This window comes from Oncorhynchus mykiss, chromosome 27 (assembly GCF_013265735.2).
Source record: "Oncorhynchus mykiss isolate Arlee chromosome 27, USDA_OmykA_1.1, whole genome shotgun sequence".
Classification (NCBI taxonomy): domain Eukaryota; kingdom Metazoa; phylum Chordata; class Actinopteri; order Salmoniformes; family Salmonidae; genus Oncorhynchus; species Oncorhynchus mykiss.
In genome coordinates, this window is record NC_048591.1 from 17,576,926 (window position 1) to 17,597,012 (window position 20,087).

The window sequence follows — 20,087 nt, forward strand, 5'->3', positions numbered from 1 at the left end:
TTTCTCGAGTAGGGAGTGAGACAAGGTTGTCCAACACTGTTTAATTTACAGTATATTCGTGAATTGGCTGCAAAATCAGAACAATCTTTGTCTGTCCCTTGATCAAAATCCTTCCACTAGTCTGGTCTCAGATCTGTATGAGCTTGAGCTAACTTCTCTGACTATTTCATTTGCTGAAGCACATATAGATCTGGGACCAGGCTAAAGCACACAGAGTCTATATGTGCCCAAGCAGCTTACTTGAATCCTCCGTTGTCAGTGAGGATCTGGAACATGGTGGTCTCAGCTGGCTTCATCAGAGTCTTCATCAGGTGGAGGGCTCCGTTACTGCCCTCCTTGCTGCCACGCACCAGGCAGGAGTTCTCTATGCACACCGCCTACAGACAGACAGGACAGGTTAAAGAACCACTAGTGAAAACTCTACTTTTTTTGTTGTTGAAAACTGTTTTTCTGGGTTTTATCCTAATAATGTAACTCTAGTCCTAATATCCCAATTCTAGCAAAATGATTACATATTTGGGCATGTTGGTATGCTAGCATAAGCACCTAACTAGTTAGCTAGCCAGATAGTTAGCTAGCTAGGCTAATGGTTTCTCCAGTCACCTGACTTCTGTTTTGAGCATCTTTAAAACTGAAATTTGAGTTGGAACATCTGCTGAAGTGGCTCTTTATAAGGCATACAATTGAACAGTCTGCTAGCTACTGAATTTACAGCCTCTTAGTCAGTCCAGTAGATGGATAGCACAGCGAAATGGATATGTGTTGTATGGCCATTGTGTTTGACCAGCTGTTCAGAGACAAGAGATGCACGCACACACGCACATCCACACACAAACTGTCATGTACTCACACAAACTCACACAGACACACCCCCCCCCCCACACACACAGACTCACTGTGCGGTAGATGAAGACTCTGAGGAACTTCCCGGCAATGGTCTCCAGGCGCTGTCCATTGTACAGCTGTCCCAGAGTAATCTTCTCCTTCAGGATGTGGTTCTCCAGAATCATCTTCAGAAAGCTCTGGTCAATGGCCATCACCTCATCTGGAAGACAAGATATTTCATATAGATACATTGTAAGAGATCAAAATATGACATTAAATATGTTTGTAAACAATAACTTTTTAGAAACTATCCCCAATTCTGCAAAAATGGAGATACAAGGTTTTCCCAGGTCGCAGACGATAAAAAAAGTATATAGGCTAATGATGCAGTCTGGTGGTCTAGTCAGTCATTGTAAAATGTCAACCTTATTTTCCAGGAAATCAGATTGATCAGCCACATTGTAACAGTGTCTGTGTCCCAAATGGCTCCTTATTTCCTTATTCCCATAGGGCTCCGGTCAAAAGTAGTGCACTATATAGGGAATAGGGTCCCATTTGGGACACAGCCAGGGACTGTTCCAGGCTGCATTACCCTGGGGTTGTCATACAGACTATACTGATGTCCTGTGGAAGAAGAGCTGCCTCTCCCCACGCCTTTTGAGGTTCATATGTTCCTATGTGGTGTGTGTGTGTGTCTGGTTTGCATGGCAAAAAGCTCCAGCTATAAATCATTCCAGCACTCTTCCCTCGGTGACCCGTATATAGTAAGTCTAGTATATGAAGCTTACTAGTGAGTCAGCATGACAGCAAGACTAATGTCACAGTTTGGAGCTCAGTGTGCATTACCCACCTGTTGAGAGGAGAGAAACAGAAAGAAGGAGAGGAGTGATAAAGTAGTGACAGAGAGGAAGAGGGAGACAGAGAGAGGAGCTAGAGAGAGGAAGAGGGAGACAGAGAGAGGAGCTAGAAAGAGGAAGAGGGGGGCAGAGAGGAGCTAGAGAGAGGAAGAGGGGGACAGAGAGAGGAGCTAGAGAGAGGAAGAGGGGGACAGAGAGAGGAGCTAGAGAGAGGAAGAGGGGGACAGAGAGAGGAGTTAGAGAGATGAAGAGGGGGACAGAGAGAGGAGCTAGCGAGATGAAGAGGGGACAGAGAGAGGAGCTAGAGAGAGGAAGAGGGGGACAGAGAGAGGAGCTAGAGAGAGGAATAGGGGGACAGAGAGAGGATCTAGAGAGAGGAAGAGGGGGGCAGAGAGAGGAGTTAGAGAGAGGAAGAGGGGGACAGAGAGAGGAACTAGAGAGAGGAAGAGGGGGACAGATAGAGGAGCTAGAGAGAGGAAGAGGGGGACAGAGAGAGGAGCTAGCGAGATGAAGAGGGGGACAGAGAGAGGAGCTAGAGAGAGGAAGAGGGGGACAGAGAGAGGAGTTAGAGAGAGGAAGAGGGGGACAGAGAGAGGAGCTAGTGTGTTACTCACAGTGACAACAGAATTGAGCGGGGCCAGTGGTGTGTTACTCACCAGTGAAGACAGAATTGAGCGGGGCCAGTAGTGTGTTACTCACCAGTGAAGACAGAATTGAGCGGGGCCAGTGATGTGTTACTCACCAGTGAAGACAGAATTGAGCGGGGCCAGTGGTGTGTTACTCACCAGTGAAGACAGAATTGAGCGGGGCCAGTAGTGTGTATTCTGCCTTGGCTTCCATGGCTGTAGACAGACCCAGCTCTGACACCATGTCACTGAAGGTGGACTGGGAAGGGGTGAGCAGCTCCATCACCTGCTTGGCTTAGAGGACACAGACAACACCATTAAAAGCTTTTCTAACACTGAAAGATCAACACTTCTACACTTATTCAGAGTTTTAAGATTTTATCTTAGTCTTGGTGTTATTGTGTCATTGTTTCCATCTATTTTCCTATGTGTATGGTTGACTTGTATACTAGTGTAACAGCAAAGAGGTGTTGCAAATAAAGGTGTTGTGTATTTCGTGAAACAGTTAATTCCATTTACATTTCAACAAAGAAATGCAAATGCAAAAACATGCATATTCAGAGATGTGTGTTACAGCTCTGTAATGAAAGCACTATAGAGAGAGCTAACCTGAGTCAGGCATGAGGACCTCGTCAATGAGGTGGATGACTCCGTTGGTGGTGACTATGTCTTTCTTCAGCACCATCTTGATACCATTCACCGTCAGGCTTTCCCCATCACAGCCAATCTCAATATTGTGGCCCTCCAGGGTCTCAAAGGTCTGGCCGGACATGATGCCCTCTGAACACTGGACAGAGTTCAGCATGTGGAAGTTCAGCAGGGCTGGAGGAAGAGGATAGAGGATAGAGGATAGAGGATAGAGGAGAGGAGAGGAGAGGAGAGGAGAGGAGAGGAGAGGAGAGGAGAGGAGAGGAGAGGAGAGGAGAGGAGAGGAGAGGAGAGGAGAGGAGAGGAGAGGAGAGGAGAGGAGAGGAGGAGAGGAGAGGAGAGGAGAAAAGTGTTAATCGGACCCACAGACTCAGATACTTCTATATATACCGTTATTGATTAACAGCATTGTTTTATTATACATGACTGGCCCAGCATCCTGAGAAAATTTGAATTCACATACTGTACTAGCAAGGCATACCTTTTATCCTTAGTAACATAATAAAAAAATCCCCAAAAATCAGTCAGTTTAAGATAGTGACTTTTTGCATGGACTGCATCTCAATCCACCACATCCTTCTATGTCGGCCTTCCGCATCTGCGATGGAAGTTAGCCAAGCTACAGTTTGTCAGACCATGAGACATGCCCAAAATGTCAACTCAGTGGCCTTGTGGTAAGAGTGTCTGCCCTGAAATTGGAAAATTGTGAGTTCAATCCCTGGCTGGGTCATAACAAAGACAGTAAAACTGGGACCTGAGTGCTTCTTCCCTTGTCACTCAGTGTTAAGAAGATAGATTGGGGGTAAAGCCATGTGATGGACTAGCATCCTGTCTTGAGGATGTACTTGTACATCAAGCTGCCTCACACTACAGATTAGGAGATAGGCTCCTTCCCTATGAGCTGTTCCACTTGTGCAAAGCTACTTATTTACCCACAAAAGCTTCCCACTAGACTTGTCTGCAGTTGATAGCGCTGATCTGCCAACTTCTGTCTGTAGCATCTGATATTGGTATAGGTTTTTATACTTTCATACGCTCTGGCACCGTATCGGATTGTAGGAGCAAATCCATGGCTACCTAGTATTATGGCTTGTATTACATGTCTGGATGAATTTGACTGAGATTTGAACATGAACATGAGTAGGCCAGTTGGCTGCTAGAAACAGAGGCGCCTTGCATCAGATTATGTCATTTCCAGCATGGCTTCAGAATAGTGAATGAATCACAGGTTGCGTGCCAAATGGCACCCTATTAGAGGTCCAATGTAGCCATTTTTATCTAAAAATATAATAATTTCTGGGTAAAAATGTAGTACCTTACTGTGATTGTTTTTAATTAAAATGGTCAAAAAGTAACAAAAATAGCTTCTTAGCAAACAGCAATTTCTAAAGCAAGAACTTTGCTAGGATTGCCTGGGAGTGGTTTGAGTGGGGGAAACCAAAATGTGCTGTTACTGGCAGAGAGGTTTGGAACTCTCTTTCTTATTGGTCCATTAACTAATTTACCGCATGGTGTTATCGCCATAGAAGGCCAAAACCTCCGATTTGTTTTGTTTAAATAATCCAGGCCGCAATGTGGCAGCAGCTTGTTTGTCTCATGCCTGCTGTAGATAATGTAAGCTAACTAGCAAGCTGTGCTCATGGGGTCATCACAAGCTATCACAGCCACAAAGTCGTAAACCCCACCTATTTCTACCAAAAAAATATAAACCTAACCTTAACCCTAACGTTAACCACACTGCTAACCTTATGCCTAACCCTAAACTCAAATTATGACTAAAAAGCACATTTTTGTTTTCATACATTTTTACTCTATAGCCAATAATGACAACTGCGCTAATGTTGTTGTCTTATCCGGTGTCCTGTGTGAATTTAAGTATGCTCTCTCTAATTCTCTCTTTCTCTCGTTCTTTCTTTCTCTCTCTGGACCTGAGCCATAGGACCATGCCTCAGGACTACCTGGCATGATGACTCCTTGCTGTCCCCAGTCCACCTGGCCGTGCTGCTGCTCCAGTTTCAACTGTTCTGTTCTATGGAAACCTGACCTGTTACCTGTCCCAGACCTGCTGTTTTCAACTCTCTAGAGACAGCAGGAGCGGTAGAGATACTCTTAATGATCGGCTATGAAAAGCCAACTGACATTTACTCCTGAGGTGCTGACTTGTTGCACCCTCGACAACTACTGTGATTATTATTATTTGACCATGCTGGTCATTTATGAACATTTGAACATCTTGGCCATGTTCTGTTATAATCTCCACCCGGCACAGCCAGAAGAGGACTGGCCACCCCTCATAGCCTGGTTCCTCTCTAGGTTTCTGCCTAGGTTTTGGCCTTTCTAGGGAGTTTTTCCTAGCCACCGTGCTTCTACACCTGCATTGCTTGCTGTTTGGGGTTTTAGGCTGGGTTTCTGTACAGCACTTTGAGATATCAGCTGATGTAAGAAGGGCTATATAAATACATTTGATTTGATTTGATTTAGCTATGTTGTGCTAAATTGTGATGCTAACCGTTTAGCTAAAGTTAGCTAGGAAGCAAACTGGTACTGGAAGTATGGGATAATGGAGAATTCATTTAAATATTTCTTCATCATCTTGCTAGATTGCTAGCTTGGTAAAGTATTTAGTGTTGTGTACATTGTGCTGCGGTAAAATATATAAAGACCTGCGATAGAAAAATGAGTCATGTGTCCGCGGCCTGCTATATAAAGCAGGCAGACAGGCATTGAGACATTCAGTTGCTGTTCACATGAACATTAGAATGGGCAAAATGAGTGACCTAAGCGACTTTGAGCATGGTACGATCGTCGGTGCCAGGCACGACAGTTCCAGTATCTCAGAAACAGTCTAGGGTTTACCGAGCATGGTGCGATCGTCGGTGCCAAGCACGACAGTTCCAGTATCTCAGAAACAGTCTAGGGTTTACCGAGCATGGTGCGATCGTCGGTGCCAGGCACGACAGTTCCAGTATCTCAGAAACGGTCTAGGGTTTACCGAGCATGGTGCGATCGTCGGTGCCAGGCACGCCAGTTCCAGTATCTCAGGAACGGTCTAGGGTTTACCGAGCATGGTGCGACAAACAGGCAAATAACGGCGCAGTACAACAGTGGTGTGAAGAACGACATCTCCTTGTCACCTTCGGTCCTTGTCACCGATAGGCTATTGCAGCAGACGACCACACTGGGTTCCAGTCCTATAAGCTAAAAACAAGAAGAAGCAGCTCCAGTGGGCACGCGATCACCAACACTGGACAGTCGAGGAGTGGCAAACATCACCTGGTCCTACGAATCCCGGTTCCTGTTGCATTATTCTGATTGAGGATTTGGCGTAAGCAGCTTGACCCATGGCCCCATCCTGGCTGGTGTCAACGATACAGGCTAGTGGCGTAGGCAATGTTTTCCTGGCACACGTTAAGTTGCTCAATTGGTATCAAGAGACCTTTCTATGCCCGAAGAATTCAGGCTGTTCTACATTTACATTTTAGTAATGTAGCAGACACTCTTATCCAGAGCGACTTACAGGAGCAATTAGGGTTAAGTGCCTTACTCAAGGGCACATCAACATATTTTTCACCTAGTTGGCGCATGGATTCGAACAAGCAACTTTTCGGTTACTGGCCCAACGCTCTTAATAACGCTTAACGCTCTAAATGAACCACTTAACCACTAGGGGGTCCAACCTGGTACTAGATGTGTGTACCTAATAAACTGGCCACCACGTGTATATAAAACACAGGAAAAAACTTTTTGGACTACAAGTGCTCAACTTTTGACCAGATCCCTATGGGCCCTGGTCAAAAGAAGTGCTCTAAATAGGGAATCGAGTTCCATTTGGGACGCACCTATGAAATTCAGGAGACCTGGAGATCCCTTAGATCTCATGGGTTCTGGTGTCGGGAGACTATTGAGTGCAGGGATATTCCTGACTGTTTTACTGCCTTGTCTGACTCTGTTCGACTGTGTGTGAAGTTGTGTGATCTCATAGCTCAGGGAAGTCCTAGGACTAATATTAGGGATCATCACACCGCTGCCAACCCTCCTAATGCTCTGAACCTTCTGAACCTTTCCAGTCCCAACCCTGACTGGGGTGTGTCCCAAAATGGTACTCTATTAATAGTGCACTACTGTTGACCATAGCCGTATGATCGAAGTAGGGAATAAGGTGCACTGCCTTTGGGACACAGGCAGAGCGGGGTGCTTCCTGCTTCCTGCCCTGTGGTGTTTAGAACCGTATGAACGATACCTCTTTGGAAATGTTTTGGAACAAGTGAGAGTGTTTTATTATTGTGTGCCACCCAGACATAAATTATAGAGTGACAGTAAATGTTTAGCTCTTTAATGTGTCAAATTATCAAAAAGCTTCACCATATGAAGGTTTATGTCTGAATAGCCATTATTTCGTAGCCCATCATCTGAAACTAGAGCTCTTTTGTTTTTCATTACTCACTCACACAACTGTGGTGAACGCTCAGTTTGCCAACTGTCTGAGAATTCAAAATCCACAGCTCAGACTGTAACTAGTCGGCTCCATCTGTTTAGAGTAGGAAAAGGCGCTTACATGTAAAAAGTCTGCGGTTACTCAGCCCTGCAAACATGGCGAGCGGGAACCATTGAGTTACTTTTCCTGCACTTTCATCTCATTAAACACGGATATGGCCTGAGTTTGGAGGTTTATATAAAGTCTATATGTCTCCCCTCTGCGTTACAGTACTCTCCTGGGAGCTGCTCTCTGTATTCATAGAAAACATTCCAGAGAGGTGATAGACCATTGAAGCCTGGCCCAGCGGTTTGGTTTACCTTGGAGGACACCCTTGTCACCCATCAGTCGTTGCAGCACATCCGAGTCCAGCTTGGCGAAGGCATCGTTGGTGGGGGCAAACAGGGTGTACTGGCCGGGCTGTCCCAGCTTGTCCAGCAGGCCTGAGGCCAGGGCCACATCCTGTAGTGAAAGAACACATTATATCCTCCATCATATCCTCCGTTAATACTGTGTGTGCCACCCTGTGTAAATCGAATAGAATGAAAACAAAAAGACGAGAAGGGGAAAGGAGACAAGAGGAGAACCATAATGAAGAAAAAGGTAGGAAAGGAAGTGAAAGGAATGGAAATGAAGGGGGAAGAAGAGAGGAGAGGAGAACAGAAGAAAATAAAACTTACACTGAGAGTGGTGAGGTCATCGTCAACCTCAATGACATCCTGGATGGTGTTGCTCACGCCAGTGATGACACGATCAATGACGTGCACCACTCCGTTGGTGGCAACCTGGTTGCCATGGATAATCCTGGCACAGTTCACCGTCACGATCTTCATACATAATAACACACCGCATAGGACATGCACAGCACAGTTAGTATCTGCACACATCACACAACAGCATCCTGTCCTTAACTCTCCAATGTTCACACAACACACCCTTCAACAACTACCTGCACACAATAAAGCCTTAGCTCTCCATGATGTCAACTTTCCTATCTCTTGGCATGGAAACTATCGGATTTCCAATACATTCCATGGACGCTGGTCAAATTAGTGCACTGCATGTGGAGTAGGGTGCCATTTGGGATGCAGAAGATGATGGTGTGTAGGTTTAGTGGGATGCTCACCCCGTTGGAGTAGTGGTTGATGTAGAGTCCCAGGTCGTTGTACATGGAGTCGACCACCAGGCCGTTCTTCAGGTCTTTGGTCTGTAGGCGTTTGTTAGCCATGTGGTAGTGCAGGGCGTTGTACAGCTCAATGTTCACGTTGCTCACCAACGCACTACGCACTTCCTGTTGAAGAAATGCAGAATAAAAAGGCTTAAGATAACATATATACTTAACACGAAGTGATGACAGCAACTGGCTGTAGGGTTCAGGTATATCAACCATTCTGGTGATTTATGTTGTAGCTCTTTTAAATGGTCACATTACAAGCACTGAATGGTTTTGGTTTTGGAATAGTTACTACTATCGCTGGTGGGTTCATTTTTCCAGGTAATTTATCTGAATTACCTGGAATTTTCCAGCTGTAAGAGATGACACTTATCCTGACTTACCCCATCTAACAAGTCCCAAGCATCGTTGCTGGGAGCGAAGAAGGTGTATGACCCAGATCCCTCTATCTCCTCCCTTAGCTTGGAGATGTGAGAGTATTCCTGGGTGGAGATGGCCTTGACCAGGCCCAAGGTACCATACACATTGTCTATAGGGGCCACTGTGGAACAGGGAAGAGAAGGTACCATAATGACTACATCTCCCTACATACCAGGAGTGATCCCAAATGGCATCCTATACCCTATATAGTGTACTACTTTTGATTAGAGCCCTAAAATATTGCAGTACATATGGAATAGAGTACCATTTGGGACACACACAAGCCTCATTAAAACAACTAACAACTTTAAAGAACCCCAAAGACAGCCAGATGATGCTGAAAGGGAACATGTATGGGTAGGATGATGTGCCAGCTGAATCTTTATGTTGGTGTGGCGTTGTGACTCGTGCATTTTATGAGAAAATGTAATACCCATTGATTTGTCTTAGTTTAACCTCTTGTTGAACCTTTGAAGTACACTATAACATTAAGTGCACTACAAACTTGAGTACACTGCGTATCCTGTACCATATAACATTACATACACTGTAACCGACCGTAGCTACATACCTGCAGGGCATCCTTTCATTCCTTCCAGCTTCATGTAACCTGGACAGCACTCATACAGCACCGTCCTATAGACATAGAGACACAGACACACCATGTTTAGGGTCAGATCACTCATACAGCACCGTCCTACAGACAGAGACACAGACACACCATGTTTAGGGACAGATCACTCATACAGCACCGTCCTACAGACAGAGACCAAATTTAGAGACAACACATGTACACGTCACATTTTAGAGACAGAGACAACACACAGAGATACACCATAAACAGCACTGTCCAACAGACAACACAGGGACACAAACGTTAGAGACAGAGAGGAGGGAGGGATGGAGACATCCCACAGATCACGCTTTAGAGACAGAGACAACACACAGATGGACAGATCATGAGCTAGAGAAAGAGACATACCCTATCCTCTGTTTAAATATTCAGAGTCGGGGTACATAAACAGTGATCACCACATCCCATGTAATTAGAGTGTTCTATAACTTATTTCAGAACATCAGAGCACATCGTATATTTATCCTGGAGTTCATCCTACAGTATTTCAGCTGAATCATCACTAATGTCTGTACTGAAAGGCTGTTTCATGCTCCTGTGTGTGTGTGTGTGTGTGTTCAGTTGTTTCCACATGGTCCTCATCATCTGTTTTATTAACCATAAGGCTTTGTGGTCCCAGGGCCCAGGCCAGCACGCCTCCAGGGTAACGCTACCACATTGTATACTGTAGATACATAAACTGTGTGCCTCCCGAACGGCACCCTAGTCCATATATAATGCACTTTGTAGGGAATAGGGTGCCCCTTTGAAGCTAAACAAACAATTTCTAGCCCTCTAGTCCATGATTTAGCCTTGTTTAACCTCTAAGACTTTATGTTTTGGGTCTTGAAATCAAATCTGTAAGCAGTTGACAACCTTGGTTAGGAAATGGAACTTTTCAACTCCTGCATATGCCACAAACTGTTGAATGGGCTATGTGTAAACTGTAACAGACTAGCTCATTAGAAATGACTAATGGGGGAGGAATGATTTGAGGAAATGGCACTGTAATCTTTAATCTAAATCAAACAGCTTTGAACAGCAGTCGTAATCACAGGGACACAAAAACAGATCAGGCCTCTTTAATTAAACCCCATGACATTGCAATCCAGCTAACAACAAGCATTCCCACAACTTTAGAGAACGTTCCCTTGGGAGTCTCATTGGGTCATTAACTAACATTTCCATAGGAATTTTCCTGTGATATGCAAGATATTGTTTCCAAGAGACCATTCCATTAATCCTTTACAGCAGCATTTCCCGGGACCCCAAGGGGTGCACGTTTTGTTTTTACCCTAACACTACACAGCTGATACAAATGATCAAAGCTTGATGATTAGTTGATTACTTGAATCCGCTGTGTAGTGCTGGGGGAAAAAACTAAATGTGCACCCCTTGGGTAAGAGAGACCCTGCTCTAGAGTCTAAGCCCTGTCTAAGACTCCTTAAGGTATATCATTTAAACAAATATATTTAATGAAACATTGAATTTGGCATTACTACTATTAGCCAAAAGAAACACACTGAATAACAGATTCACTACATGGAACAACAGATAGCCCCCCAAAATCAAAGGAAATTTGTTCTGAAGTGTCTATCTTATATCTGAGAGATATAAGAAAGATCAGGAAACTATTTTTTTTTTTAAATCAACATGTATTTAACCCCTTATTTTAGGCACTAAACTATATCCATATATATATTGAACAATAATATAAATGCAACATGCACCAATTTCAAAGATTTTACTGAGTTACAGTTCATATGAAGAAATCAGTCAACTGAAATAAATGAATTAGGCCCCAATCTATGATTTCACATGGGAATGCAGATATGCATCTGTTGGTCACAGATACCTTTAAAAAAGTATGGGCGTGGATCAGAGCATCCCAAACATGCTCAATGGGTGACATGTCTGGTGAGAATGCAGGCCATGGAAAAACTGGGACATTTTCGGCTTCCAGGAATTGCGTACAATCCTTGTGACATGGGGCCGTGCATTATCATGCTGAAACATGAGGTGATGGATGGCACGACAAAGGGCCTTAGGATCTGGTCACGGTATCTGCATTTAAATTTCCATCAATAAAATGCAATTGTAGCCTCCCTGGTGGCGCAGTGGTTAAGGGCGCTGTACTGCAGCGCCAGCTGTGCCACCAGAGACACTGGGTTCGCGCCCAGCCTCTGTCGTAACCGGCGGGGTCCGTGGTGTGACGTACAGTTGTCCGGGTTAGGGAGGGTTTGGCCGCACCAGCGACTCCTGTGGCGGGCCGGGCGCAGTGCACGCTAACCAAGGTTGCCAGGTGCACGGTGTTTCCTCCGACACATTGGTGCGGCTGGCTTCTGGGTTGGATGTGCGCTGTGTTAAGAAGCAGTGCGGCTTGGTTGGGTTGTGTATCGGAGGACGCATACGGACTCTCCCGAGCCCGTACGGGAGTTGTAGCGATGAGACAAGATAGTAGCTACTAAACAATTGGATACCATGAAATTGGGGAGAAAAAGGGGTAAAATAAAAAATAAAAAAATGCAATTGTGTTCATTTTCCATAGTTTATGCCTGCCCATCCCACCGCCACAATTGGACACTCAGTTCACAACATTGACATCAGCAAACCACTAGCCCACACATGTGGTCAGCAGATGTGAGGCCGGTTGAATGCGCTGCCAAATTCTCGAAAACGAAGTTGGATTATGGTAGAGAAATTAACATTAAATTCTCTGGCAACAGCTCTGGTGGACATTCCTGCAGTCAGCATGCCAATTACAATCTATCAAAACTTGAGACATATGTGGCATTGTGTTGTGTGACAATACTGCAGATTTTAGAGTGGCCTTTTATTGTCCCCCGCACAAGGTGCACCTGTGTAATGATCATGCTTTTAATCAGCTTCTTGATACAGTTGAAGTCGGAAGTTTACATACACCTTAGCCAAATACATTTAAACTCAGTTTTTCACAATTCCTGACATTTAATCCTTGTAAAAATTCCCTGTCTTAGGTCAGTTAGGATCGGCACTTTATTTTAAGAATGTGAAATGTCAGAATAATCGTAGAGAGAATTATTTATTTCAGCTTTTGTTTCTTTCATCACATTCCCAGTGGGTCAAAAGTTTACATGCACTCAATTAGTATTTGGTAGCATTGCCTTTAAATTGTTGAACTTGGGTCAAACATTTTGCATAGCCTTCCACAAGCTTCCCACAATAAGTTGGGTGAATTTTGGCCCATTTCTCCTGACAGAGCTGGTGTAACTGTGTCAGGTTTGTAGGCTTCCTTGTTTGTGCATGCTTTTTCAGTTCTGCCCACAAATGTTCTATATGATTGAGGTCAGGGCTTTGTGATGGCCACTGCAATATCTTGACTTTGTTGTCCTTAAGCCATTTTGCCACTTTGGAAGTATGCTTGGGGTCATTGTCCATTGGGAAGATCCATTTGCGACCAAGCTTTAACTTCCTGACTGATACTTGAGATGTTGCTTCAATATATCCAAATAATCTTCCATCCTCATGATGCCATCTATTTTGTGAAGTGCCCCAGTCCCTCTTGCAGCAAAGTACCCCACAACATGATGCTGACACCCCCGTGCTTCACGGTTGGGATGGTGTTCTTCAGCTTGCAAGCCTCCACCTTTTTCCTCCAAACATAACAATGGTCATTATGGCCAAGCAGTTCTATTTTTTTTTCATCAGACCAGAGAACATTTCTCCAAAAAGTATGATCTTTGTCCCCATGTGCAGTTGCAAGCCGTAGTGTGGCTTTTTTATGGCGGTTTTGAGCAGTGGCTTCTTCCTTGCTGAGCGGCCTTTCAGGTTATGTCGATATAGGATTCATTTTACTGTGGATATAGATACTTTTGTACCTGTTTCCTCCAGAATCTTCACAAGGTCCTTTGCTGTTGTTCTGGGATAGATTTGCATTTTTCGCACCAAAGTACATTCATCTCTAGGAGACAGAACACATCTCCTTCCTGAGCGGTATGATGGCTGCGTGGTCCCATTGTGTTTATACTTGCGTACTATTGTTTGTACAGATGAACGTGGTACGTTCAGGCGTCTGGAAATTGCTCCCAAGGATGAACCAGACTTGTGGAGGTCTACAATTGTTTTTAGAGGTCTTGGCTGATTTCCTTTGATTTTTCCATGATGTCAAGCAAAGAGGCACTGAGTTTGAAGGTAGGCCTTGAAATACATCCACAGGTACACCTCCAATTGACTCAAATGATGTCAATTAGCCTATCAGAAGCTTCTAAAGCCATGACATAATTTTATGGAATGTTCCAAGCTGTTTAAAGGCACAGTCAATTTAGTGTTTGTAAACTTCTGACCCACTGGAATTGTGATACAGTGAATTGTAAGTGAAATAATCTGTCTGTAAACAATTGTTGGAAAAATAACTTGTGTCATGCACAAAGTAGATGTTCTAACCGACTTGCCAAAACTATAGTTTGTTAACAAGACATTAGTGGAGTGGTTGAAAAACGTGTTTTAATGACTCCTACCTAAGTGTATGTAAACTTCCAACTTCAACTGTATGCCACACCTGTCAGGTGATTGGATTTTCTTGGCAAAGGAGAAATGCTCATTAACAGATCTCTAAACAAATTTGGGCACAACATTTGAGAAAAATAAGCTTTTTGTGCATTTGGAACATTTCTGGGATATTTTATTTCAGCTCATGAAACATGGGACCAACACTTTACATGTTGTGTTTATATTTTTGTTCAGTGTACTTCCATCCATCCATTCAAACTTGTACTGGGGACCTTCAGATGAGTCTTGTGAGGCTTGTGGGCGTGGTTCCAAAAGGGTTTTTCGGCTGTCCCCATAGGAAAACCATTTTGGGTTCCATGTAGAACCCTCTGTGGAAAGGGTTCTACATGGATCCAAAATGTGTTCTTTTTTTTAATATATTTTTTTACCTTTATTTAACTAGGCAAGTCAGTTAAGAACAAATTCTTATTTTCAATGACGGCCTAGGAATGGTGGGTTAACTGCCTTGTTCAGGGGCAGAATGACAGATTTGTACCTTGTCAGCTCGGGGATTCAAACTTGCAACCTTTACGGTTACTAGCCCAACGCTCTAACCACTAGGCTATCCTGCCGCCCAAAGGGTTCTCCTATGGGAAGAGTCAAATAATCCTTTTAGGTTCTAGATAGCACCTTTTTTATATGAGTGTAGATTAAACAGACAGATTTTGATGAGGATTTAAAAAAAAATATGATTAGAATTCCACATGCCGAACTTTGTATGTTTGGGGGGACGTCTCGGGGGACGTTGAAGGAATATTTTCATAAACCACAGAAATATAGACACGTGAATGTTCTTGCAACGTTCCCATAAAACGTGTCTAGAACATGAATATCCGATATTCTGAGCACATGGCAACCATATTCTGTGTATGTTTGGTAGGACGTTGATGGAACATTCTCCGAACCCTAAAAAAACTGGACACATGAATGTTCTTGCAACATCCAATGACTCGTGTTTAGAACATTAATATTGTGCATTCTGAGAACATGGTAACCACGTTATGGGCATTTTTTGTTTTCTGTCTCCTAACTAATGCCAAAACATGCTAAAAAATGTTCTCAGAAGGTTTTTGCTAACATAGATAGAATGTTCCCCTAACTAATGGAAAACTGAACACTCAAACAGTATGGCAACATTACGTGTAACATTACAAAACCCTTTTCTCTCCCTAGAATTGTAGAACTGTATCAAAGACTGATGCTTTCAGACTTGGGTTGTGTCCCATTTGGCACCCTATATCTCGTCCACCCAGCCTGCTGTCTCTCTAGCAATTGAGCCTGGGGACAAGGTTAGATGTTTTGTGACTTGTACCAACATGTGATGTGAAGTCCTGTTTAATCTAATTGAATGGGAACAGGACAGGACACCATAGCTATAAATGACTACAAAGAATTATAAGATATAAAGAAGGGGAAATCCAACCTGCAGCTGTTATAAAGGGACTTATCATGTAGATCATGTCTGAGCGTGTGTGTGTGTGTGTGTGAGAGAGAGAGTCTGTGTGTGCACGTTTTTGAGCGTACAGTAAAAGTCTGATTTATCCACTCAGAGAAACCGCGTCACTACTCTTCATCTCTGTCTTTAGCGGTAATCAGCTCCTACTGTATATAGGTATTTAAACTGTAAACAGTACCACATGGGCACAAAGTTGGCATCAGAGTTTAATTAATTAATTATAAGCAGAGCCCTTCCAGCTCTGTTGGATTTAATAGACAAAAACCATAGAATGACACTATCTGACTCCTGAATGGCACCCTACTCTTTATATAGTGCACTACTTTTGACCAGAACCCTATGGGCATTGATCAAAGTAGTGCACTACAAAGGGAAAAGGGTGCTATTTGGGACGCAGGCTAGCTAGACAATTTCATAATCTCACACCTCATGAACCATGACATGACTCGTTAAAGCAGAACAATGATGCTTCAGTTTGTGCAGAGCCAGCGGTACTGTTGAGAGAGGAGAACTCACAGACCTTGCTTTATGATATGCCAGTAAATGCCCCAGGGTGTATTCTACTGTTTAAGCCTTTTCTGAGCTAGAGACAAACGTGAGGCAGCTTGATGTACAAATACACTCCTGGACAGCAAACTATTCCACTGTTTTTGGCTGCAGAAATTCTAAACCACAACAACAAATCAGCAAATGCTGAATATACAAATAATAACGATAGATGAAGTAGGCTAGAGTGGGAGATACATGTCCAGTTTAATATGGACCAGACTGAATTGTGAAACTGAAATGTCTAGTGTGGTGAAACCCACTTCTCTGAAGAAAGCTTTATGCTTTCTGAACCCTTCCACTGGTCACACACCGGTTGAATCAACATTCTTTCCAAGTTATTTTAACAAAATTTGACGTTGAATTGACCTTTGTGCCCAGTGAGCTCACCCTGCATGATGCTGAACCTAGGTAACTCACTAACACATGTCTGGATGATGGAAGGGGATTTAGTTTCTTTTCACCAGAGTAATGGTTTATGGTTGCTGGTTGTTCAGTCTGTGGTGGCTTGGAACTTAAGTCCAGCTGTGCTTCTTCATCAGTGGTCCCCCTAGGACGTCTGCAAACCAGAAAAACATTTCCACATGTTCTCCATGTTCCAGTGGTAGCTGGGTCCATGATAGGACAAGACAGCATTGTCTAAATCAACAGAGTTTGACTGGAGAGAGAGGGGTCGAGGGCAGGATGGAGTGAGGTTTACAGTGGCTTGTTTCCTTCAGAGCGACAGACGATGAGGCTACAGTGTGGTTGGGTGTTCAGGGCTGTCATCCACGGCTCATCCCTCAAATACACATGCATGCAAACGCGCACACACAGAGCTGACAGAAACAGAGCAGATCAAGGCCTGCTGTACGATGAGAAGGGCTACGTCCCAAATGGCACCCTATTTTCTATATAACGCATCATTTTGACCAGGGCCCATAGGGGCCCATAGGGCTCTGGTCAAAAGTATTGCACTATATAGAACAGAGGTATTCAACTCTTACCCTGATTATTAATTGCATCCACCTGGTGTCCCAACTCTAAATCCCTTCCTGATTAGAGGGCAACTATGAAAAAAACGCAGAGCAACTGGCTTTGAGGCCCAGAGTTGAGTTTGAGGGACTCGGGTACCAATAGGGATGCAGATGAGGAGAGAAAAGGCCATGGCTCATGGCTGCCATAGTTGTCTTCTTTTGAACTTAGCCCCTGGAAACACAGAGAAGAAGAGGAGTGGGGAGACGAGCCAGGCATGAGATCACACATGCCCTGATGAGGCACAGTCAGCAAAACCATCTCCACTCTCCCACGCACATACAGGAGAACCAAGACTCCCTCTGGCCTGGCCTCGGAGTTGGAAACTTCCCTCTGTCTGGTCAGCAGCTCTACTTTATGCTGGAGATCTCTGTATGTCAGCCAGCCAAACCAATACTACTGTAGTACTGGCATGTGGTCACAGGAGAAAACTGTGCTGTTTCCAAAACACATATCATTACTAATGAGCAGGGCCAGTTGTTTTGGTAGTTTTCTGTGAGTGTTATCTATCCAGCATTATCCATTGGGTTTGCTGCAGATAGAAAATGTTAGGACATGTCATTTAATTGAAACAAGCTGTCTCCAATCAATCAATTACTCAATAAATGTCTGATTGTGCGTGAGTGTTTGCTGGGGGGATCGCCTAAGCCAGGGAAGCGTAGCTCTACGAATCTTAATTGCACAAAGTCTGTTATTTGACAGACAATACTATTTTTAGATCAGTGATTCAACACCTCAATTTGCTCAAGCTGATCCTCTCCAACAGACTCAGAAGTTACAGCTTAAAATGGGTCAATTATGGGGCAGTTTAAGGGGACAGACAATGGAACCAACCATGGAATCCAACACATTAACCATTCCACCAAGAGGTTTGGACCTGTTAGTGTAACATTTAAGGTGTTGGCTTGACAGTCGCTGGACCAGGGTTTGACAAAGCCTATCATTTGGGAGGGAATTATATTTGTAGATCAGTGATTCTGCACATCACCTTGCTCAAGCTGGTTGTCTCCAACAGACTCAGAAGTTGTTAGGGGCAGTTTAAGGTGAGAGTTAATGAAAACAACCATGGAAGTATGTTGTAGCCCCAACCGGGAATCGAACCCAGATCCAACAACGGTTTCATTGACTCTCCCCTTAAACTGCCCCTAATTTACCTATTTTTAGCTACCACTTCTAAGGGGTGGAGGTTTAAAAAAAATGAAGATTACAATGTTCTGTGCCTCCTGATGGTGGATACTGTGGTTTGATTGATTCCATAGAAAGAATAGACAGACAAGTAATTAAATAATTCCTCATCAACATAGATCACATTCTTTGGCTGTGTGTCAGTATTGCAGGGCATTCCTGGAATAGAGCGATACTCAGCATCCAAGAGAATAGAACACTATTCAGCATACACAAACATACAACACTACTCGGCAACCAACAACATAAAACACTACTCAGCATCCAGGCGCATAGCTAGCATAGAACACTACTCATGTTCCAGGAGCATAGAACACTACTCAGGATCCAGGAGAATAGAACACTACTCAGGATCCAGGAGCATAGAACACTACTCAACATCCAGGAGCATAGAACACTACTCATGTTCCAGGAGCATAGAACACTACTCAGGATCCAGGAGCATAGAACACTACTCAGGATCCAGGAGCATAGAACACTACTCAGGATCCAGGAGAATAGAACACTACTCAACATCCAGGAGCATAGAACACTACTCAACATCCAGGAGCATAGAACACTACTCAGGATCCAGGAGCATAGAACACTACTCAGGATCCAGGAGCATAGAACACTACTCAGGATCCAGGAGCATAGAACACTACTCAGGATCCAGGAGCATAGAACACTACTCATGATCCAGGAGCATAGAACACTACTCAACATCCAGGAGCACAGAACACTACTCAACATCCAGGAGAATATAACATTACTCAGCATCCAGGAGCATAGAATACGACTCAGGAACCAGGAGCATAGAACACTACTCAGGATCCAGGAGCATAGAACACTACTCAGGATCCAGGAGCATAGAACACTACTCAGGATCCAGGAGCATAGAACACTACTCAGGATCCAGGAGCATAGAACACTACTCAACATCCAGGCGCATAGCTAGCATAGAACACTACTCAGGATCCAGGAGAATAGAACACTACTCAACATCCAGGAGCATAGGACACTACTCAGGATCCAGGAGCATAGAACACTACTCAACATCCAGGAGCATAGAACACTACTCAACATCCAGGAGCATAGAACACTACTCAACATCCAGGAGCATAGAACACTACTCAACATCCAGGAGCATGGAACACTACTCAGCATCCAGGCGCATAGCTAGCATAGAACACTACTCAAAATCCAGGAGCATAGAACACTACTCACGGTCCAGGAGCATAGAACAGTACTTAAGATCCAGGAGAATAGAACACTACTCAGGATCCAGGAGCATAGAACACTACTCAGGATCCAGGAGCATAGAACACTACTCAGGATCCAAGGGCATAGATAGCATAGAACACTATTACGATTCAGCATCAAGAGTGTAAGTTCATCACCATGCAACACAACCTAGCAGCAGTGTCCATGCTGTCAAATTGATGATAGGGAACTAGGACGTGACCCGAGTCCAGCATGGATCAGAAAGTCAATAAGAGAGCTGGAACCAAGGGAACCATTCTGTTATTTGATTTGATGTATTTTTGGTACAACAGTCCATACAGTTTAAACAATTGAAAAGTATAAATAATTCCTAGAGTACACATGAAAGTATATTGGAAATACACATTTTTCCAGTGTGGTCCTCAAAATACTATCTGGTTGTACTGAGTGTCTGTTTTATGTGAGCAGCACTATGTGAGCAGCACTATGTGAACAGCACTATGTGGGTAGCACTATGTG

General features: G+C 43.9%; 1 protein-coding gene across 3 annotated transcripts in view; it reads right to left on the reverse strand.

Annotated features, from left to right (window-relative positions):
• The window catches only part of LOC110507664 (periostin), a 71,548-nt gene that overhangs the window by 27,477 nt on the left and 23,984 nt on the right, over nt 1-20,087 (reverse strand). For all 3 annotated transcript variants that reach the window (XM_036964823.1, XM_036964822.1, XM_036964821.1), the window contains exons 3-11: nt 9,596-9,660; nt 8,988-9,145; nt 8,557-8,721; nt 8,111-8,257; nt 7,751-7,892; nt 2,918-3,130; nt 2,468-2,602; nt 897-1,045; nt 241-377 (exon numbers count right to left, since the gene is read on the reverse strand). In XM_036964823.1, the coding sequence (XP_036820718.1) occupies nt 241-377; nt 897-1,045; nt 2,468-2,602; nt 2,918-3,130; nt 7,751-7,892; nt 8,111-8,257; nt 8,557-8,721; nt 8,988-9,145; nt 9,596-9,660 (1,311 nt within the window). The remainder of the gene's footprint in view (nt 1-240; nt 378-896; nt 1,046-2,467; nt 2,603-2,917; nt 3,131-7,750; nt 7,893-8,110; nt 8,258-8,556; nt 8,722-8,987; nt 9,146-9,595; nt 9,661-20,087) is intronic.